The following is a 24,887-nucleotide window of genomic DNA, read 5'->3' as shown; positions in this document are numbered from 1 at the left end:
CGCCTGGCCACGGATCAATATGAGCAATTCTTGGAGAAATACGATGTCTCCATGACAACCGAGCCACAAATTCTCAGTGGGAGGCAGTGAGACCAGTAGTGAAATCTCAAGAGGCTTCCAGCCCTATAAGGCAAGATGTCTTAAAATGCAGGAATGGACAGAGGAAAAAGCCAGAGTAATTCATTCTTTATTACCAGTTTAATGATGTCCGATGTACAGAACAGTACTCACTTTTTAAGTTTGGATTATTTATCAGTGCCTATATTTTTGAATCAATATTTCTTCTTTATCAGTTCATCCTTGTATATATAATATATATTATATATATACATATATATAGTATCTTTGGGGTGCTGTATTTAAATTAAACCCACTGAATTTTGGTTAAGAATGAGTGTTTTGGGGAGCCTTGAAAAACTGTCCAATTTTTTTTGCAAAGACACATACCTGATTTATGCTCATCTGAACTAGTACCATTTCACATAAAAATTTGATTCACTTAATTTCATTTCCAACAAGTTGAACAACAATAAAACAAGAATAAACATCCTTTGTGAATAATTGTGAGAACATCTTGTGGATCCTTGTCCCACAACATCATCAACAAACATGTTAACCCAGTCAAAATAAAAAGAAACATTCCTTCGTTTTTATTCTACAAGTTTGACTTCCCTTCTGTCTTTTAGCCTCTAGGGTATATTTTATTTTAGGCTAAATTTGCATTTTTTGAGAGAAACCATTCTTTCTTGGTTCTACAGAGAAGCTAATGTGGAAGAGTGGTTTAGCTCAAGTGTGTGATAGCCCTTCAGTTCTTAAAAGAATCTTGGTGAAGGAGAGGGTGCTGACATATAAACCTATAGTCACTGGTCCTGTTGGGGTTCTGAGATGACTTAGGGGACCTGACATGGATTTCAAACTGCACCTTTCACTGAAAATTAAATCTTGGTAGCTCTCCTAGGGGAAGGATCAGGGGACTGTTTGCAGCTGCCCCCTGTCAGCAAAGGCTACAAGATTTGGAAATCTCTTAACTAAGCTGACAGGCCACAGAGAGGATGAATCAAAAATATGATACACGGATCAGCACACAAAGATGCAAGAGGGTACATAGAAGTCAGATAAAGCAGGAAAAGAAAATAGCAAGTGAAGGGAGTGGGTGGTGGTGCTGGAGAAGATAGTTAACTCTTTCATTCATGGTAATGATTTGTCTTTTTGTATGCATCATGGCCATCCAGTTGTACCAATTTTTTATAAGTTGATCAGTAACAGAATAAACAAACACACATAGATTTGTTTCCCTAATGCATGCTAGATCTAATGCATTTTTTTCCTGCATTCACTTTCAAGGAAATGAAACAAAAATGAATAAAAAATTCACAATTTTGATAAGAAAGTAAATTTCTTTCCTGGGAAAATCCACACAGCACTATTGTGGCTCTATTTGTATCGAAAAAGTTCAATTGACTTCTGATGCTTCTGAGTTTCCCTCCAATTGAGCACTTTTCTACTTGACTGAAAATCATTGTTCTATTTTTTAACCTTACAGCATCCTTCAGAGCTCAGAGGATATCCTTAGGTTAACTAGTTTAGTATAAAATTATTATAAAGAACTATTAGAGGCTGTTTCCCTTTCAGTCTTATTGCCTTTGTATTTTGTAGGACTTGAATCTTGATGAAAAAGGAAAGGATAACAGCTCCACACTCTGACCCCTGGAGGTGACTCTTAATTTGACAGTGCAGCTGCTAAGAGAAAACAGCATTACAATGTCCTTCCCCACCCCCCACCTCCTCTTCTCTTTCCATAGACCCAAAAGCTGTGTCAAATTTATCATTTTATACTTGGTGACTATCTTTAAATGGCTTTCACCTGGACTCTCTGACTCTTCTAAGACACATCTGTCAGGCATGTCCTCAGCTTCTTGGAAGTTTGCCGAGTTTGAGTGGCTGTCATGCTTGACCACACTGACTGTAGCTATTAAAGACAAAGAAAAGAAAAGAAGAAAGAAAAAGATGAAATGAGAAGTGGTAATATATACACATGCAACCAAAACAAAACAAAACCTACTACTACCGCTCAATGCCACAAATCTTTTCAAAGTCATACTTTGTAAACAGAAATAATAAATTGAAATAAAATGTATCCTCCTAGTATTTATTGGCAGACATGTAATTAGTTGAAAAATCTATAGATGTGACTTTATCTTGGACGAAAAATAAGTTCATGGCATCAGCTTAAAAGCTACAAAGTAGCAAAGTGATCCCTTCAAAGTGGAAATCGTATTTTTAATGCATAAATCTGAAACAATAAAGTCAATTAGTGGCAATTGGACACACAGAGAAGACTATAAGCTTAGTTAATTAGAAATACTTTCAAGTTGGTAAGATGAGTCCTCTTGCTACACAAAATCATAGCTATTCCATACTGTCTATGCAATGGATATTTCCATCTATCTAACTACATTTAAAAAAGAAAAAATAATACCACCTCAAATTGTCTCTTAAAATTTGAACAAAATTTTATTTATTGAAAACCAACCATGATAGGCCCCAATTGGGTGGCTATGTAGCTGGATGATGCTTTTTAGCAAAGCTATCTCTTAATAATTCTAAAATAATTTTTCTTAAAAATCCTAAAAGGGAAAATTGTTTAGTTCAACTCTTCATAACCCCTATGAATTATATCACATCAATGCTATCCATGGATGCTTTCGTGGGGGGGGGGGAAGGGCTCCAAATAATTTGATTAATATATTACCTATACTTAGTGGTTCTCATTGGAGGAAATGTTTAAATTTATTATATGGCAAAGTTATATTTTTGATCTGGAGTGCTAGCGCCACAAACACTAAATTTTATCTCCACAAACTAAAATTTATCTCCACAAACACTAAATCACTCTTATTTGCTAGAAAATTATGTTGTTGTTCTACAGTTAGTTTTCCTTGTCTTTTAATAGCTAGTCAGTGGGGTCAAGCATGACAGCCACTCAAACTTGGCAAAATATTATTTAAAATATTTCATCTATATTAGTAATGGTATTATACATATTAGTAATTCCAGTTCAAACACCACAAACTTACATCAACCACCTACTCCCTTTGTAAATGTATAATTTTTCATCACTATAATATCAGTAACCTTTAGATAACCAGTATATGTTCTTAAGAGATGTTACTATCCACATTCACTTTGAGCTAGAAACTAAAATTGCAATCACCTGAGGAAAATGATTTCTTACCTTTTCAGTAAGGTTTTCTTTGCACATGAAAAATTAAACTCAAATCATGAAAGTTTCAGTTGGCATTTTTGGGTTTTTTTTGTTTTTTTTTTTGCTCATTTTGACCAATTTCTAAACAAAATATGGTGGGCATAATACAACACAAGAAATGGTTTCTAGTACTGACTCTTCCCACTAATAGGTTCTTTGCTATGGAGAAATTTAACTTAGCTTTTCTTAGCTTCATTTTCAGAATCTGCAAAATTAGCTCTGGCAAATACCTTGCACTAACATTCTGAGTCTATTAAGGTTTTTAGAGAGGCAATGAAAATAAAATCTAAATGTCTCATAAATACAAACAAGATGTCTATTTCAAACTTCTTCATGATTCCTAAATTCCATGTTCTAGTCTACAAATGATGGGGAAAGCTGTTTTGGAGATTTGAAACTTGGTTTCAATTACTCCAATATTTCAGTACTCCTAAGGAGAGCAGCTAGGTGGTACAATGGTTTGAGGACTGACAGAGTTATGACAGGAATTTGAATCCAGCCTCAGACACTTGTCACTTACTTTCTATGTGATCTTGGGCAAGCCACTTAAACCTGAATACCTAACACCCAGGCCAGCTCCAGTCATCCTGATCCATATCTGGTCATTGGACCCAGAAGGCTCTGAAGAAGTGAGGCTGGTGACTTAGTACAGCACCCCCTCACTTGAATCCAATTTTTGTGCTTGTCATGGCATCTCCTCTCCTGATGCCATAATCTTCTTTGAGGATGAAGGACAAACATTATTACTCCTAAGGAGAGCTGTGATCCCTTCAATGGAGGAATTTAGTATCAATGATGCAATTAGCATCAAGCCAAAATGACTCACCTTGATCCTTTGTTTTATAAGCTGATTAATCCTAGCTTTGGGGGTTTTCTTCATGGAATTCTCAAATCACATGAAATAAATTAATAATGGTGATTCAATATCATTGTGAGTTAACATGACATAGTAAAAAGAGCTGGTGTTCAGTAAGTCCTGGATTCAAGTCGGTCTGTGACACATAATGATTATATTAGTCAAACTAAGATTTAAATTCCCAAAAACTAAACACCAGACCAGATATTAATCTGCATGTATTTGGTATGATATTAAATGAACCTGGATATTTACTTATCAAATGATCCATTAGAATCTATGTTCCTTAAAGGCAGAGAGGTATTTCTTGTTTCTCCTCTCATTTTAACCCCAGAATTTGTCAGTATCTTACACATGGAAAGTACCTAAATCAGAAAAAAAATCATCATCCTGCAGCCAAACTGTTGATAACCTAGTTTTATCCTCATAATGTCTAACAGTAATGCATAGTCAGTGACTTGCCTGCTTGGTGGAACTTATACTCCACTAGTTTAGCCTTTTGAGAATATAGGGTCATCTACCTTCCACAGTAGGACTCTACTAAGAAATTGGAAAAACAAGTCTGCAAAGTATTTTGTACTGGGCTGGAGGAACAAACTCTGATCATGAGAACTTACTGGCCTGTGAAATCTGGACTTTGATATTGCAAGTAATAACAAATATTACCTGAATTGTTCATAATTCTGGTTTTTGACTTGAAGCCAATTTGGTGACTGAAGTCAGAGCTTCAATTTTCAAACTCACGGTCTCTCTATTGTAGCTATTTACTTGCACGGATGTGAGCTTTTAAATCTATAAGTGTTTTTGTTTTCTTCTTAATCTGAAAGGGATTTATAACTTTGACCCTCTCATTTTATAGATAAGGAAGCTGAACCCAGGACCTTAAGTGAATTGACCAAGATTTCACAAGTAGTAAATATTAGATAGAATTTGAACTCAGGGCCTTAGGATTTGAACTCAGGGTCTTTAAGTCAAGACTCAGTTCTCTTTGCACTAATACATGCACATCTTACAAAGTCATCTTCTGCACTACTTAATTTTATATGATGATAAAGGAAATATATAGTTTAAGATGTGTTACTTTAAGCATTTTCAGACTGATTAGTAGTACTGTTAAATTTATTAATTCATCTTTAAGTCTTAACTAGTTATGCATGAACATGGAAACATTATTATATGTTAGTAGTTGCAGATTTACAATTGGAAAATTCAAGTCTTGGTTCTGCCCCTTAGTACTTATGAAAATCTGCGTAAGTCACTTAACTTCTCTGAAACTTAGTTTTCTTATCTGTAAAATGAGGAAGTCGGACTTGTCTGTTCAACTCTAAATCTATGATCAGAAGATCTCTGGTTCTATGCCCCAGGTTTTTAAAATATTTTCTGCTTCTGTATCTTCCAAACTCACTTAAAGCACTTATAACAATATCAAGTGACAAATACCACAACTGCTATGGCAATCATATTAGGTTTACAAAATAAATGCCCTTCTTTGCACAAAATTAGATATAAGTTTAGTTATGGCATAAAACTGTGCTCATTTTATATTCAGTAGTTTTGACTGGCTACAGAAATAATTCTTTAGTTTTGCATTCTATGATCAATAGAAATTAATGAAATCTGATTCTCCATGTCTACATTCTTATGTAGAGACCTGATTTGTCAATTTTACCTTCTATTTTGCATATTATGTTGAATCATTATCTACATCGCTGGGTGTGATCATTTCTGTGCTCCACCATTTTATGTTCAAGCATATCAAATATAGTGAGAGCCTATTATGTTCAAGATAGTTAGGAGCTGAGGGAATTTGTAAAAATTTAACACATCACCAGGCTTGTAGTCAAGGAAAGAAGAAAAGACTACTTCACATGAAAAGATCACTAACAAACAGACAACTAACTAGAGAAGTATCAAGATGTAATGGATAGAGAGCTGACAATGAGTCAGTAAGATCTTGGTTAAATACTACCTCTGAAAGGTAGCAACTGTGTGACCCCAAGAAAGATAAAAATCTTAGTACCCAAAGTCAACTTCAAGGCTATAAACTGAAGAGATGAACATTTACATTGGTGTAAAAAATATCTTAGCAAACGCTACCTAGATCAATTAAATCACAGCTCTGGTTTTTTTTTCCTAGGCACAAAATTAATAATAGTTAACAAATTGCAAGAGTCTAATTACTTTGTTTAGAGAAAAAAAGATCATTTCTATTAGGAGTGAGTGATCAGAGAATGTTTCATAGAGATGATAGAAGCTAAATTAGGTTTTTTCAGGGGAATCAAATCCATATGGTTGGAAAGAAATGGAGCAAGGATTGAATTAAGCAAAGGCAGAGCCATGTCAATATATTGCCTAAGTCCAAAAATGTATTCACTACCATAATCTTGATAGAGGCACAAAGAGAAATTTTAAAAAATACTTTAAAAGGGATTGTATAGCTTTCTAGAATTTTCCTTTATGGTTAATTCCTCTAGATTAGACAGTAGGAGATGAAATTATATAGGGGTTAGCCCTTTATGTGTATCTTCCATAATTTTTATCTTTTACATATAGAGTCCATGAATAAAAGTAAATTGTACATTTTTTTTTAACATGGATATAAGAAAGGGCCCTGATGACATCAATGTGTGGAACTGCACCTCTGGCAACTCCTCCAGCAATTCACATGTTGATAATTTAGGAATTAATCTTTAGAGAGTGAATTGAGTTTTGTAACTTGCCTAGAGATACATAGATAGTAAGCACCAATGGTGCTATTCTAGACTGTACACACAGCATTCTCTATACTCCACCATTTCACCTTCTATAATAAGTTACAGTTATTCACATTGAATTGAATTTGTAGCTCATCTATTTCAGGCTGGCAAAGATCTTTATATTATCTAGACAGAGAAAAATGGATGATGGGCTCATCTGTATATTTTATCTTAAACCAAGACCAGTCTTACTTAGTTTCTGCATAATGGATTCTGAAATATTTCTCATTTTATATAGTTCTTTATTTGGAGGATTTTTTTCCCTCACTGAAGGCTATAAAATGATATTCCATTTACTCATCACATCAAAAACCTGACAACTAAAAGGTCAGTCTTATAAACTTCAAATATCTTGAGGAGATATACATTGTGGATAAAAAAAAATGGTGGGGAATAGATTCAGAAGAAAGGAAGGAGAGAAAGAAAAGAAGGAAGTAAATAAAACACCAAGAATTTATTAAGGGATTACTCTTGCCCAGATATTGTGTTAAACATTGGGAAAACAAAAACAAGTAAAAAGGCCATCCCTACCTTCAAGAAGCTTACATTCTAATGAGGGAAAAATGCCACAGAAGAGAAAACTGAAAAGGTAGAGGGAGAGGGAAGAAAGGAACTAGTGTTAGGATATGGTTTTAAAGTCAGGAAGTCAGGAACATGACTAGGAGAAGAATGAAGACCAGCTGAGTCTTTACACAAAATGAATATTCCATGAGGAGTTTACCAATTGGAGGAGATAGGCCTTATAGTGGAATTTTATATATTGAGAAGACTTAGAGGCATGATTGGAAGTCTAAAGCAATGAAGATTCAGGAGCTTTAAGAGATTCCAGGGGAAGTCTGGACACAAGGAATAGGGATAAAGAGGGAAAGTTATAGTAAAAAGAGCTCTGACTATAGAAACTAGGTTTAAATTCTACTTCTGAGATATTGGGGGGGGGGGCGCAAGTCCCTAGGTCTCAATTTCATCTACAAGGAATTGGACTAGATGGACTTTGAGTTCCCTTCCAAAATTAATAGTTATGATTTTCTGATGTTATTCAGACACAAAGAATTTATGGTATAAGCAAATAGGGAGATGACAGGAAGCAGTCACAGAGTGATAAGGAGAGCTCACCCCCACTCTAAAACATAAACAAAAACTAGAAGTCTTGTACAATTGTTTCTACATGGTGAAATGTTCCCCCATGCTCACTTAACCTTTTCTGTTCTGGTTCCTTTGAGTTGTTTCAGTCACTTCCATAAAAGGTGAGAAAAAAGGGTTTCTTCTTTCTCTCACCTTCTGCAGGGTAATAAAACTAGCTGTCAGGGCTGGGCATGCCCAGTAGCCACAGTCAGCAAACAAACCATCTGGAAACCTTTCTGACAACAGCACAGTTTGTTATGATTTCCATTGAGAAAACACTAAGCTTTGCCATATAGATGGCTTACTTGTTCTTTCCTATGGCATGGCACCTTATGTGATATTAAAATCCATATTATTTACTGTGTGAATAAAACCTGCAGCTCCCAGTAATGTTTTTTTTAATATATAAACTATTTATGTCTGGTTTAAAAGATGGACCTAATCTATCTTGGGCACACCAGACCTTCAGAGAGAAGGGTGATGTTTATAAGAAAATCATTCATAAAGAGATAAAAACAGATTGAAATGTTTGTCTATTGAAAAATAGAGCAAAACATTCCAGCTACTGCTAAAGCTCAGATGAAGAATTCTAATTGATAATGGAGTGAGTTAACATGACAGCTGATAGAAAAATTATATCATATTCGATGGTCAAAACAATAAGAAAGAGAGGAGGGGAGCACTCATAGGAATTACTGAAAACAGCTTAGACTAAATAGAATGAGCAACAGAAAAGAGGTTCCGAGAGATTCAGGTTCACTTTCATGGATCACTGTATTCCCTGGAGCAAGTCACTTCCTTCTCATGAGTCTCAGTTTCCAAAACAGAGAAATAATTTATACTTCCTTCAAACTGAGATAATCTGAAATTTCTTATATGTCCTAAAAGCTCAGAAAAATAAATATATGAAACTATATTAATAAATTAGAAAAGCTAAAAATGGAAAAGAATAAGTATAAATGATTTAATTGATGGCATTTCACTCCTTTTACTGGCAAACAGGATATCAGTTTTAGGAGGCCAAATTAATTCTACAAAGTGGCAGCTTTTTTGGATAAACAACTTATGGGAAAACTATTCTGCATATATATCAATTGATCTTATTTAAATAGCAATAGTTACATTCTGTGTTAAACTTAAAGCTTATTCAGTTTGCAAAAGTTTACTGTGAAAAAAAATTTTTTTCATTGAGAAATGCCTTAAAATATAATAAAATTGGGGTGGCTAGGTAGCACAGTGGATAGAGCACTGGCCCTGGAAGCAGAAGGACCTGAGTTCAAATCTGACCTCAGACACTTAATAATTACCTAGCTATGTGGCCTTGGGCAAGCCACTTAACCCCTTGCAAAAACCTAAAATAATAATAATAATAATATTGAAAATTTTCAAAATTTATTCTCTGCTCCAATCACTTCTTGCCCCATGTCCACCCTTACTGATCCAGCATATAGTAACAGAAAACATGTGGAGTAGAGTTAATATAGTGGTCAAAAATTTCTATACAATATTTAATATCTTAAAATGTGTTAATTTGCAGTTTTGGAAGTTCCCATAAATATTGCATAGGTGGCATTTCTAGCATGGATTCCTTTAACTACAATTAAAAGACAATTTTTGTAATGCTAAATGATTCACCATTCAAAATCCCTAGCAGCTCAAAGAATCATGTCCAACCTTCTAATTCAAATTTCTAGACTCAATGAAAATTTGTCACATTTGTTGTTTTTCATCATAATGGGCCTTGGATTTGAATTCAAGTGGCCTGGTTCAAATTCCTGCCTTTTTTTTTTTTAATTTGCAAGTCACTTAATGATCTATCTGTAAAATAAGAGAGTTGGATTAGATCTTTTCTCACTCTAAATCCATGGCCTTTGAAGTAATACTTAGTCATCAGAATGGAAAAAGAAGAAACATGACTAATTGAACAAAATGTCAATTCTTAAATTATTAGGGATTGTTCTACATTGGTTTGGTTTCTTTGTATCCTCAGCACCTATCATTTAATAGATTCTCAATTAAGATACCTTGAGATACCAAGGCTAGTAGAAAAGGTTTTTGAAAATTAAGGAATAATTTTAAGGAAATAATATTTTATCATTTTTATATATCCTAAATGTTGCAATTTGGGAACCTGGCCATTTTGAATGAACACATATTCTTTTAAATGTTGTCTTCATAACACATATAGGAGAGCCAATTTCAAAATATTAAACAAACAAAATACACAATGTTAAAACTATGCAAAAATAATGAAATATAGAATTCAGGTGGAAATTTTAGGATCTTTAAATACCTCTAAGTTTTCTTTATATTACAATCATCAAATTTAAACATGTAGGTAAGAAACCAAAGTATTAGCAACTAATAGATTGTTCTGGTTAGGCAAATTCTGTGATTGCTACAACTCAACTTTTAACAGAGCATTCCCAAATATTAGAAACTTTTTCAGAGTTTGAACCATATACCTGCCCTCTGTGAGCATGCCCAAACCAATATTTATGTCACCACTTTAGCAAGTCTTTATATAAAACTTTAACGTTTAGAAAATGCTTATAAATATTATCCCACTTGATCCTTACAACAATTCTGGGAGGTGTAGCTGCTATTATTAATCCAGTTTTACAGCTGAGGCAGAGGCAGATTGATAAGTGAATTTTTCAGTTTCATGCTATTGATGTTTCTAAAGTTAGATTTAAATTCAGATCTTTTTGATACTAACATTACAGCCACTGTGCCACCAGTTACAAGCCAACATATATAAATTGCAATCCCTCTACATCCTACTTATTAAATTGTCTTCAGGGTTGCTTTGATCTTTAAAAAGATTCACCATCCAATTTCCTGATGATGAGTATTTCCAAATGTAATGAGGCTAATGCTTGGCAGAAATGCAGTTCATTGGTAGACCAATAATTTTTTTTATAAAGTCTAAATGGATAAATAGAGGAAAGTATGTAGGGTGTCCAACAGAACAGCCTATTTAGAACTGTAAAACCTGAGTTCTAGTCTCAGCTATCACTAATTACTTGGGAAACAGGAACAAGGCACATATGTAAAAAAAGATCAGTCATTTGTGTTTGTGATGTAGTTTTTAGCCCCCTTTTCATCAACTGGTCAAAATCTATTCAGATATCGCTGCTGTAACAAAGTTATCTGAACCCAAGTTCAGGTAACAAAAACCCAAGTTTTTGTATGCAGATCATCATCATCATAAATAATAAAATTTACTGACTATTTTAAGACATTAGAAACTAAAAAAGATTAGGTACTAAGATATAAAAAAAATTGCAATCTATATGAGTGGAGGGAGTACCTAGACCAAAAAATCCCTGATCCTTGAAGTATGGAACAATGGAATAATGTCCAAGGTTTATATATTCTCTAAGGAAAGAACTTAAAATTCTGCCAAATCAGCTATCTCAAATCCACACTTACTTGTTAAAGAAAGCCTGGGATTAAGTTACTACAGACAAAGAGACTCAGGAGTATTTTATCTGAAAGGCACCTTTCATCACTAGAAGAAATTACCAGTGATCGATGTTCTTTAGTAATATCTCAGTATTAAATATAACATTCACTTCATTTCTATTCTGAAAAATTAATTTGACTTTGTTCATAAAATCCTAAAGTCCAGTGATAAGGAAATCAAATTACCTTTTCCTCCTATTTCAATGATCTAAGAAAAGCTACATAGAAAACAGAGTATAGATTCTGAAAAAAAAAGAAACAAATAGTTATTTGTATTTTGACAAATTGAAGTATGGTATGCAAAGGGTAGAATCTAAAAGAAATTTTGCAGGAAATATGACACTTTGTATCTGAAAATTTAGAAGAAGGTTGGGAAAAGAAAAAATGACTCTTCAATCAAGTGGAAATCAAGCTGGCTTTTTGGGAATAGGGCTCAACATTATTTATAAATGAACTTAAAATTAGGATACATAGTGCAGCACAATTTAAATCAAAGTCAACTCTCAAGTTATCCATAAAGGTAAATAAATACAAAGAGGTTTCTTCTCTGAACTAGTAGCTGATATACTGTCAGATGACACTAGCATTGGAATTTGTACTAATCTTTCAGGAGGCTATACCTACAACTTTAGAGAGTAGGGGGAAATTCTGATGCTTATTCCAGAATTCCCAATGATCTCAAGGGAGAGAGTGTGTCTGTTTTCAGATTGTTAGTCAAGTGTCAGAACACTCTTATTTCCTAAATAGGAAATGAAAAAATAACGAAATAGAAAAAAAACTATCTTAACAAGTTAGTTGACATCATGGATATGTTAAATAAACTCTTAAGGAAATTATTTACATTTGTATCCTAACCTTATAGTTACTCTGAATTTAGCTTTTTTTCTGGAATCATATCCCATAATGATGTACTGGTATAGATGAAACCTGGTTGAAATCAAATTAAATCAATACTGTGATAGAGTAATAATAATACTACTTTATTAGACCTGGATTATTATATACAAACTTAAATTATTACCATAAAGATATCTGCCATCATTAAATGATAAGGTTTTTATTAGGCTCAAATAAGTTGATCTTACATGGGAATTATTTGTAGTCTCTTATATTCAGTATGATTATTCCCTTAAATAAGGGGTTCTTAATTTATTTTATATCATAGCCTAGTGAATTCTATGAATCCCTTCACAGTATAATGATTTTAAGTATATAAAATGTGTTTTATACAAAAGAATTGAAAAAGAAACCAATTATATTAAATATGTTAACATAATATTTAAAAAAGTTCATGGGTCCCACAGTAAGAATTTCTGGCTTATGTGAGCCAGATCATAACCTTTTTGATCCTTAACTACATCCTTTAAGTACCTACTCAAAGAAATGGGGGACATTCTTATGTTTTCAATAGAGGCACAAGCTGATTATTAACTACCCTCACTTTTTTTTAACAAAATCAGTTCATTTTCTTTTTTGAGAGAGAAACGAATGGAAAGAGAATTCCCACAGTATAGGGAGAGGGACAGACAACCCACAGATCACATTCATTTGTGTGTGTGTGTGTGTGTGTGTGTGTGTGTGTATCATGAACAAGCTCTACAAATAGATGGGTTGAACTCAGAAGTCAGTAAAAAGGTTAGACTGCCAATCTGAAATTTCTTTTTATGATCCCAAGTTTCTCCTTGAAATAAAGGCCTGTCTTCTTAATACATATTTTTCTCTTTTGATATTATGGCCGTAAGTCATAGAATACTACAGTATTCTATGAAAACAATTTGAAAGTGAAAAGAATTGAAGTGAAGAAAGACCCTGAAACCCCAACTCTCCCAATGCTATGTAACTTTATCAAATTTTTTTGAAATAGGAAGCAAAGTTTTCATTTTAATGAAATGTTCCAGTAGCAGCAGCAGCAGCAGTATCATCAGATTGTCATTTTTACCATAAATGGCTTAAACACAGAAAATTCAAGACCCCAAAAACATGACAGGATTCCATGTGTCTAATGTTTACCATTCTTATCCAATATGCTTTTTTAAATTTAAAATCGAGAAATGGGGGGGAACCCTCAATATTAATGTATTCAATGAGGCATAAGTCCACTGTGAAAAAACACTTGTCAAGTATAGTTGCTGCCACTTTAAAAGGATCTTAATTGTAGTCTGTATTAAGTTTCTTCAGAGATACCTAGACTTTTCATAGCAAGCAAGCAAGCTAGTGTCCTCTAACAAAAGACTGAAACAAATGTTTAAGCTAATTGATTTAAACAATATGAAAAACAATCTGGTACTGTACTAAAAAAAATAAACTGCATTTTGATTTACTTTAAAGAGGTATTTTCTTATAATCAAAAATATTTATAGCAGCAACTTTTGTAATAACAAAGAAATAGAAACAATGTAGGTGTCATTGATAAGGAAATAGTCAGATCATGGTACTTGAATGTTATTGCTCCCAAAGCAATGATAAATGCAAAGAATTCAGAGTCACTTAAGGAGACTTAATGTATAGTAGAATGTTAATTTTCACAATGTCAAAAACAACATACAATAAAATCATGGAAAGATTTAAAATTTCTAATTAATGAAGTGAATAATCATACCTCCTATCTTTTGGATGAAAGATGGTAAGCTTGAGATATAGAATGAAGCATACATTTTCAGATATAAACATTGGGGTGATTGGTTTTTCTTTTTCCTTTTATATTTACTTATAAAGGGAAGGTACTATTAGGGATAGAACAGGTTAGTGGGAAGTAACCATGATTAAAAAGAATTAAAATTTAAAAAAAAAACCAAATCTCAAAAAAACCCTATTTTATGAAAAGACAGAATTTATTCAAAATGAAATCAAGTTTCAGTGATCTTCTAAGAGGATAAAAATGTATATTCTAGCAATAATGAGAATCTACTGTATATATCACGACTTTTTTGACTAGTTTTCACACCAAAGGCTATTTTAAAATTAGCTTACTGTATTATGGGTGTTGTTCCTTCTTCCCCTCCACAAAGGAAACTGGATTAGAAACAAGATGGGGGAAAGGTAGGAATGAATTCTTTTGATGGAATTCTGTCCAGAGTCTTACAGGGATTGGTGCTAGTATTAATCACATAATGGTTTTATAAACAGTTTGCAAGAATCAATAGTGTAATTTCCATGGTTATAAATAAAACTAAATACTAAAATATTAGGTTAAATTTAATTAGATAACAATGAATAGGGAAAAAATTAAGTACAAGTATATTTGGTGCAAAAAATAATCTCCATCAATACAAACTGGAGGATGGGTGGTAAGATAACTCTCTGAAAAAAAAATTATCTGGGGATGTAAGCAGGTTGTGAACTTAATCAATGAATCAATGGCATGATAAAGTGGTAAAAAATAGCTAACACAATCTTATACTGCATGTGACTAGAACAGGGCAGGCTATAGTCATACTATTCAGACACTATCTAGAATACTCTATATTTCTGTATGTACATTTTAGTAAGAATATTGATCATCAAATAAATAAAGGTAACAAAAATGATTAAACACCTTGATATGTTGCCATTTGAGGATCTACTTAGAACAAGGATGTTTAACTTTGTGAAAAGAAGTCCTACGAGTTGTCAAGCAGAATAACTATTTTAAAATATTTGAAGGACTGTCCAGTATAAGAAGATTTAAACTTATATGTGACCAAGGAAAGAAAAAGAAGAAGAAAGAAGAAATAGTTGGATGTTGTCAAGAGGTTGATTTGAATTTGATGGTAGGGACTATTTTCTAATAATTAATAGTATCAAAAAATAATATAATTGCCTTGGGTTAAGGAATTTTCTTCTGACTCAAGGTTTTCCAGCTAAGACTAAGTGACCACTTATTGGGGAAAATATAAAGGTGGGTGTTCATCAGCTATGCTTTGGTCAAGGTAAACTTTAAGGTCCCTCCCAACATCATGATGTCTTAATTGACCCAATGCCTGGATCATGAGGATCAGTTATGATAAGATCTTGTAAATTTGGGGGAATAGACTGAAGAATGATAGATAATTTTAATGTTGACAAGTAAAAGGGAATAATTCATTTGAAGAAAAATTAATTCAAATAATTCTTATTGGGTTTTTGACTCTGAGTTTGATGTTATGACTTGACAAAGAAGAGGTCACTGTATGTGGTTATAGCAGCTCCAAACCAACATCTTTAAAAAAAGTTGTCTGAAAATAGAAAATGAACAAAAGGAAAAACATGGTTCCCCTCTAGCAAGGAGAGCTTAAGAAACCAGGAAATGCTTTAACCAGACAATATTCAGCTTCTTGTCAAATAGAGAGACATTGGATAATCAAGGCAAAATCAGTTAAAGAATAATAGAATCAATTTCAAAATCAACAAAAATTAGTAAAGAAAAATACTATTGAAAGTTCAGTGGAAAATTCAACTAGGTTAAAATAATTCTAACAGTATTTGTAAATGAAGTCAGGAAAATGTCAAAGAATATATGAAAAATGGAACAGAGATGAAAATGATTCTATACTGATCCCATCTCATCATTGATGATGGGGAAACTTATTACATTTGGGCTCAACAATCTCAATTCCAAAAGAACTATGTGAGGAATAAAAAAAAAAAGATAATTTTGGAAAGAATGGCTAGACCTGACCAACTTAGAAGTCATTTCCCAATCTCTTGATCTTGACCTCTTTATCTGTTAGGATAGATCATCTAACCTCTTCAATTTCCTCCATCTGTTATGTTCCATGAAATACATGCTACAATTGATACAATTTGTAGAGGAACTTGGGTTATCTCAAGGAGGGTAAAAGTACAAGAGGATAGAAAGACCATGTGACTCTACTTTTACAAAAATAGTAATAACTAAAGAGGCAGTGCCTTTGTAATCTCATTTGATCCTCACAATAACCTGGTGAGGTGGGTACTATTTTTATCCCCTTTTTTTTCAGATGAGGAACCTGAGGCTGACAAATTAATTTTCCTAGGGTCAACAGCTATCCAGTGTCTGAGGTGGGATTTGAACTCAGATCTTCCCAACTCTGAGCCCAACACTATCTTCTGTACTATCTAACTGCTTTGAAAAGATGACTAAGAATACATTTCTCATTAACAAGACCTATTGCAGTTTTCTCATTTCTATAAAATCTGTTTGAGAATGGTCAGTGAATAACTCAAAGGTATCCTTGATGAACATGAACCAAAGACTGGCAGGATATACCACATTATATTTTCATAGTCTCACACATGATTAGGGTATATAGAGCAAGTAAGATTTTGATTTGTTTACTATTTTTAAAAGCATTTGTCTCAGCAGTACCTTTAAAACCATTTGTCAAAGAAGGTGATGCTACTATTCTATGGCAAAATATTGTTGAAACTGGGTCAGTGTGAATTAATCCCTGAAGTTGTGGGAGACACCTGTTGGAGTTTATTTTGCTCTCAGACAGATTGATTTGGGGGCCTTACAGTAAGTCTTTTGGGCAAGATTAAAAAAGTAGATTTTTAGGACTATAGCAAGTTTGAGGGAACACAGCTCAAGGGAACAGCCTCTTGACTGCTTGCCTTCTACCCTTCTTGCTGGGGGCAGGTCAATTTTTTTAATCCTCTGATTTGCTTTTAAGTCACCTAAAGTAATAGCTTCTACCAGAGGTATTGGAATATGATTTTGGCAAAAGGATTCTTTGATTAAATTCTTTGATTCTGAGTTAATTATTTCAACAGATGAAGAATGCTGATCCAGATATCCATAAATGACAAAAATCATACAAGATTCTAACAATCATACTGATGTTATTCATTGATACATGGATTATCAGTATGATGCAAGACATAAAACAGAGCAATGTTCTCAATGTTCATCAAGACTATGGAGGATATTATGGACAGAATTCAAACACAAAACATGGCAAGATTCTCCAAATTGTCTAATTTGCAAAGAAATTCTTCACAATGATTTCAATGGCCTGAAACTGTTTCCTTGAACTCAAATCCACCTTTTATAACAATATTCTTCTGATGATGATTTGAAGCTATGAATTATGGAACAACTCAATATCACAAATTTCAATTTAACTGGATACCCTCAGGGTAATAGAAAACTATAACTTGTGAGTGGAAAGCAACTTAAAAGACATCATTCACAAAACAAGGACATGTAACTGGAAAATGAGGGAACCCCACCACATAGTACTAATGAGGAATCAGAAAGATTCCTAGGAATTGGACTAGCACATTTCATATATATGAGAACTCCCTCCAACTGACACAGAGAAGAACCCATCTATAACTTGGAGTGAGAGCATGATCAAAGGGCCAAGAGTTAAATGTAGTTGACCCATGGCCACACAGCTGGTAAGCTTAGATCTGAAGCTATGCTTATCTTATTACAATGCTAGTACTCTATTCTCTCCACCACACTGTTCATCCTACTGAAATTCATGAAATAATAAAAGAATCAGAGGATGGTCTTGAAACTTTTCACTTTACCCTACATAGAAAATTTTCAGAAAAGCAGAGACAAGAATCATGAAATAAGAAGGCATAAGAGGTGCTGAGATTAGCATTGGTACATTGAACAAAATACTGATATTTTTTCTATGCATATAAAATGTATTCTCAAATGGCAAGCACCATATGAATAGGATTCTATCTTCTATATATGATCTCTCTTATATAGAAAAAAATGACATGTATATTGTTTTGAAACCTTAAAATGTTATACAAAAGGTAGTTATAATAATTACTATAGCTGCTCCTACAACAACTGCTACTACTGATGCTAGTATTACTCCTCCTCCTCCTCCTCCTCCTCCTCCTCCTCCTCCTACTACTACTACTACTACTACTACTACTACTACTACTACTACTTTAGTAACCATTAATATAGAGAGGAAGCATGGGAAAATAGAAAGTTACTTAAACTTAGGAAGATTAGGGTTCCAGTTCTGCTTATGATACCAAGTCAAGTCAATAAACAGTTTTAAGTACTTATGTTCCAGGTAGAAAAAACGAAAGGAGATTCCTGCCCTCAAGGAGCTTGCAATCTAATGAAGAAACAATATAGAAAAGGAAGCTAAATTAAGAAGTAGTCTCAGAGGCTACAGCAATAAGCAGATTGATGTTTGTGAGTCAAAACCAAGCAGAGGAACTAGTGGAAAACAGTTTGTTGGAAATTCTGAGCCCTCCATCAATAAGACTTAGGGAGGAAGTTTTTCTCTGCCCTCCAGTTCTCGAATCAGAAAGGAAGGAAGGTTTTGAGTAATAAAACTGAAGCAATCTCATGAAGATGAGATTTCTGAAGAATAGTTTATCTTATGTAAGGAAAGCATCTGGGTGGGCCATAATATCAAAAGTAAGTCATTTACCCTGTACTCTACGTACTCCAAGCAACTCTAATATCATAGAGCTCCAGTGGTCAAAATACATTAGTTTCCAAAGTTTCCACACTAGGAATTACCCAAACTAATGAATCTACAGGTCTAGACCCAAAAATAATGGGAATTGAAAATGAGATGATTAATTAATAGCTTATAAAACTTTACAAAGATTAAGAGTACATAGTTATAAGAATCTATAATGGAAAACTAAAATACTTCCAGATATTTTCTTAAATTTTGAGGTTAAGAGTATTTCTTGATGTACTCATTTATCTCAGAAAAACAAACTGTGGGATAGATGAATCATGAATCTGACCAAAGATAACATTGTTTAAGTGAAATATCATCATTATCTTACAATAGACACTAGGCAATTAATAGATATTGTACTAGTTCCACAAATATCAAATATTTAATGCTCCCAGCATCACTGTACTGGGCAAAACTTAGAGGTATTTCACTGAATGAAGTGAGATAGACAATAGTTGGATCTATTAGGGCAAGCAAGATCCCTGGGTAAAATCATAATTCCTATAGTTCTTATCCATTCTCATTCGTTTGACCTTCATTGACAGGCATAAAACAATTTTTTTCTTTCAAGATACCCATTTTTCTTTCATTAATACAAGGAAAGTGTTATGAAATATTTTTATATTTTAAAATTTATTTTATATTATTACAATAATCTTGTTGTGAGAGTAATCATAAACCCCCCCACATCCCCAAAAGGATGAAAAGCCTCAAGAATAGTGCGAGAAAGAAAAAATGTACTTCACTCTGTGTTCAGATTCCAACAGCTCTGTCTCTGGGATGAGTTGCCTTCTTTATCATAAGTCCACCAAAGAAGCTGCTTTGATATTTTTCCCACAGTTGCTATTACTAGCTGTATTTCCCTCTACCCTATTCCTTCCAATTCATTTTTTCTATTCTCTCTCTCCCCTTTCACTCTGTCCCTGTTCAGAAGTGTGTTGCATCTGAGTACCCTCTCCCATGATTTTCCCTCTCTTCTATCACCTACTCCCCCCTTCCCTTTACCCATTCCCCTTATCCCATCCTTTTCTTCTCATTTTTCTCTAGGGTATGATAGATTTCTATACCCTATTAAGTGTGTGTGTGCATGTGTGTGTGTGTGCGCGCGCGTGTGTGTGTGTGTGTGTGTGTGTTATTTCCATTCTGAGCCATTTCTGATGAATTTCTGATGAACTCATTCCCCCTTGCATTCCCCTGTTCTACTCCATTGAAAAAACTTTTTCTTGGGTGGCTAGATGTGCAGTGGATAGTGCACCAACCCTGGAGTCAGGACTACCTGAGTTTAAATCCAGCCTCAGAAACTTAATAATTACCTAGCTGTGTGGCCTTGGGCAAGCCACTTCAACCTATTGCCTTGCAAAAAAAAAAAAACCTTAAAAAAAAAGAAAAAGCTTTCTCTTGACTCTTATGTGAAAAATCTTTGCCCCTTCTTCCTCTCCTTTCCCTTCCTCCCAATACTATCCTTTATCATCCATTGACTCCATCTTTTTAACTATATTGTACCATCATATTCATCTCTTTCCTGTGCCTTGTCTATATATGCTCCTTCTAACTAACTGCTCTTATGAATGAGAAAATTCATATGAGTTATCAATATCTTCTTCCCATGCAGGAATACAAACAGTTCAACATCATTAAGTTCCTCATAGTTAGTCCTGTTCATCCACCCCTCTCTATGGTTCACCTAAGTCCTGTACTTGGAGATCAAACTTTCTGTTTAGCTCTAGCTGTTTCAATAGGAAAGTCTGAAAGTCCCCTGTTTCATTGAAAGTACATCATTTTTCCCTGAAAGAGGATATTCAGTTTTGCTGGGTAGTTGATTCTTGGTTGTAAACCAAGATCTTTTGCCTTCTGGAATATCATATTCCAAGCCCTATGAGCCCTCAATGTAGCTGCTGCCAGATCCTGTGTAATCCTGATTATAGAGCCATGGTAGTTGGACTTCTTGTTTCTGGCAGCTTTTAGTATTTTCTCTTTGACTTGAGAGTTTTGGAGTTTGGCTATAATATTCCTGGAAGTTTTTCTTTTGGGATCTCTTTCAGGAGGTGACTGGTGAATTCCCTTGATTTCTATTTCACCCTCTGCTTCTAGGATCTAGGGCAATTTTGCTTTATTCTTTCTTTTGTTTAAGTTTTTTTTTTTCAAAGCAAACAGGGTTAAGTGGCTTGCCCAAGGCTACACAGCTAAGTAATTATTGTCTGAAATTGGATATGAACCCAGGTACTCCTGACTCCAGGGTCGGTGCTCTATCCACTGTGCCACCTAGCCACCCCCTGTATTATTTCTTGAAAAATGAAGCCTAGGCTCTTTTCCTGGTCATGACTTTCAGGTAGCCCAGTAATTTTTAAATTATCTCTTCTGGATCTGTTTTCAAGGTCAGTTGTTTTTCCAATGATATATTTCACATTTTCTTCTAATTTTGGGGGTTTGGGGTACAGTTTTATTTCTTTCTGGGTTCTCACAAAGTCATCAGCTTCCTTTAATTCCATTCTGCATTTGAAGGAGCTATTTTCTTCAGAGAGCTTTTATTATCTCCTTTTCCAGCTGGTTCTGCTTTTTTAAGGCAATCTTCTCCTCATTTGCCTTTTTTTTTCTGCCTTTTCCATTAGGTCTAAACTGGTTTTTAACATATTATTTTCTTCAGTATTTTTTGTATTTCTTTCACCAAGTTGCTGACTTGGTTTTCATGATTTATCTGAATTGCTCTCATTTCTCCTCCCATTTTTTTCCTCTACCTACCTTAATTGCTTTTCAAAATCTTTTTTTGAGCTCATCCATAGCCTGAGCCCATTTTCTATTTCTCTTGGAGGTTTTGGATACAGAAGCTTAGATTTTTGTCATCATCTGAGTATGTATGTTGATCCTCCATGGGACCAAAGTAAATTTCTATGACCTGATTCTTCTTTTTCTGTTGTTTGCTCATTTCCTCAGCCTATGATTGATTTACTGCACTTCCAAGGCTTTGGGGGTTTTGGGGACAACCCACATGGATCTTAATTCCTCCAAGGTCTTATGAGAGGCTCTGACTGTTCCCCTTGCCTGTGTTCAGGCTCTCCCCTCTGCCCTGGAGTTGTAACGATGGTCACTGTTCAGCCATAGTGTTGTGGAAGTCCAAACTGCAACCTGGGTCTACCCCAAGGAGATCAGAGACCTCTGCAGTCTCCCCCAGCCCCTTACTGAGTATGGGCTAAGAGCTCTGGACATGCTGTGTGGCTCTGCTGACACCTGCAGATTCTCACCTTCAGGGCTGCTCTGAGGCCAGATCTCCACCCTGAACTCACTCTAGTTCGGCAGAATTCTCTCACCACCCCTTTCAGCTGTTCCCAATGATTAAATTGACCCCTCTGCCAAGGACCCAGGTGCCAAGCCCAGCTGTGCTGCTACTCTAACCCGTGGTCCCAGTTAAACAGACATCTCTGAGACTTTCTAAGTTGTCTTTGACTGGGAAATTGTATCACTCAGTCTTTCTGGTTCTGCCCCTCTAGATTTTGACTAGAGTCATAATTTTATGGTTTTTGGAGTTTTGGGGGTTATGTATTTCCTGCAATTCCTGCTTTCATGCCACCATCTTGGCTCTGCCTTGGGTTACTTAATTTTTAAAATACTATTTTTCTTGAGCTAAGGTGTGATTCATCATACTTAACATCCCTGGTCTTACTCTATGTTCTGAAAAAACATCTAACATATAAAATTTGTATCAATAGGCTTTATAAGAAGGATATCTTCATATAAAATACTCAGTATCAGCATTTCTTATTATGGATATAGTAGACATTGACAAAGAAATCAGAAATAAAAAAAAGTTTGATGAATTTTTCAACAATTATGGTTAAAACTAGCTGCTTCCCCTCCAACTCAGTTTGTGAAATAAAAATATTTTTGATATTTTCTAGTAGAAATTCCATTAAATTTTCCCCAAAATATGGTACAATATTTAATTATCCTTTATGCTGTCTATGTTTAATTACAGTCAAGTCCAATCATGTCTTTTTTTTTTTAATAAAAAGGGAAACTGTGGTCCAAGAAGTTGAAGTGATTTGCTACAGGTCACACAGAGGATAAAAGTGTCAAAGTCAGGCAAAGCAAGCCCTCTGAATCCAAATTCAGTACTTTTTAATTCTACGTAGAACTTAGAATTAATTCTAGCATTTAATTCTAAGTAGAACTACTCTAAGTAGTAGATGTTTTTTTAATTAAAAAGAGGGATGGAGGGGTGGCTAGGTAGAACAGTGGATAAAGCACCAGCCCTGGAGTCAGGAGTACTTGAGTTGAAATCTGGTCTCAGACACTTAATAGCCTAGCTGTGTGACCTTGGGCAAGTCACTTAACCCCAATGCCTTGCAAAAAAACAAAAAAAATTAAAAAGAGAGATGGAAAAAAGATAAAAATGAATTATATAGGAATTCTTATGATCTTCAAAAGAGCATACATTTTCTCCAAGAGAATATTAGAATTAAAATAAAAAGACATAATTCTTCATATAATAGTATTGTTATTATTATTATTGAACTCAGTTTGCTTCTATTGCCTTAACAATAATTTATATGGTCCTAATAGTGTGTGTCCTAATAGTGTGTGTAAGCTCACCAATGTATGTGATACATATCTTATATCTGTAAAACTAAAAACCAAAAACAAATCTTTCCTTGAAAAATAGTTTTACTTGCAAAAAAGTTTTCTAGATTATAAATTCTATTTAATTCTGGCTATAAGTAGCAAACTATCCCAAAGTTCAAAGGATAGTTTCACACACTGTGAGACTGTTTTGTGACATGGAACTCACACTGTGTTTGAACATTGGGGGTTACATAGTCCTTCCATCAAATTTATGAATAAAAGATCATGCTGGCTCTTTCTGGAAAATATGTGGATTCAGTCTTGATTAAGCTCTTTTTGCCAAATTATTATTATTACTTGTATTACGGACCCAAAGATACAACTTAAAATAGGAAAGTAAAGTCAATGGCATAGCACAGCATGTATCTGCTGAATGCCTGCTCTATGACAGTGGAAGTGTTTATTTCCAGGATATTTCTTTCCTATTCCCTACTGCTAAGAGGTCACCTGTCTTAAAGATGTTTGGTACTACTGAAGGTGATAAGTAAACTCAAGAGCTATAGTATATCTACTGAGTTTTAGTAATGGCATTGGTCCAATAGGCATTATTTAAACAACAAGCAACCTAATGTCATGCAGAACAGCATCCCTGTGAGTCTGACCTACAATTGGCAAAAGACAGTGGACTCTGGAGCCAGCAAGCTAGTTACCCGTGGATGTGGCTCAAGGCTGACACACAGATTGACTGGTTCACACTAATTTACTTCACACAGATTCCATTTATCTCTGAGAAGATCCCCTGGCAGCAGCTTATAATGGCATATCCTCGGATGTCTGCCTGCATGAGTTTTTAAAGCGGCAGAGCTTGATGAATCTGAGCCCAGAAAACAGTTCACAGATTGAGGACTAGGTGCAATCAGATAACATCAAGTCGAACAGCTGGGACTTGCAAGCTTGCTTGACTGCTTGGAGCAGCTGAGCATTAACTACACTTGCTTTCCCGCTGACAGCCTAGTGTCACCAGGACAAATCAGAAGACCACTCCCTTCCTCCACCCCCATGCCCCAAAATGGGAGACAGAGAAGAAAGAGTGCCATCCTAGAAGCAAACCGTGAAGCTGCAGGGAAAAGCTCATTGGCAACTTAACCTTTCATCTTTTAAACAATTCAAGGATCATTCAACTAGGTAACTCTCTAGTAGGCTGTGGACCACATTTTAGCAAAATAAATGTGGGGGGGGAGAAGAGAAAAATATTATCAAATTGCATGCTCCCCCCCCCCACCCCAACAATATAGTTTTGCAGTATGGATCAATGCCCTCTGCTTAATATTACACAAGTGTGGAGAGCAATCAATCATATTAAAAATGAAAAATGAAAAGCTGAAAATCCTTCTGGACATGGTCAGCTATCAAAGGCAAAAAGAAGAGGTGACCTTTGAAAAGTACAGAAACTAAGAGGTATTAAACAA

General features: G+C 34.6%; 1 protein-coding gene across 1 annotated transcript in view; it reads right to left on the bottom strand.

Annotated features, from left to right (window-relative positions):
• The window catches only part of WDR72 (WD repeat domain 72), a 362,471-nt gene that overhangs the window by 7,426 nt on the left and 330,158 nt on the right, over positions 1-24,887 (bottom strand). The window contains exon 21 of the mRNA XM_074234646.1: positions 1,865-1,969. Coding sequence (XP_074090747.1) covers positions 1,865-1,969 — 105 coding nt within the window. The remainder of the gene's footprint in view (positions 1-1,864; positions 1,970-24,887) is intronic.

Source organism: Macrotis lagotis, chromosome 4 (assembly GCF_037893015.1).
Source record: "Macrotis lagotis isolate mMagLag1 chromosome 4, bilby.v1.9.chrom.fasta, whole genome shotgun sequence".
NCBI lineage: Eukaryota > Metazoa > Chordata > Mammalia > Peramelemorphia > Peramelidae > Macrotis > Macrotis lagotis.
Note: the sequence above shows the minus strand (reverse complement) of the source record. Positions and strands in the feature narration are given on the sequence as shown.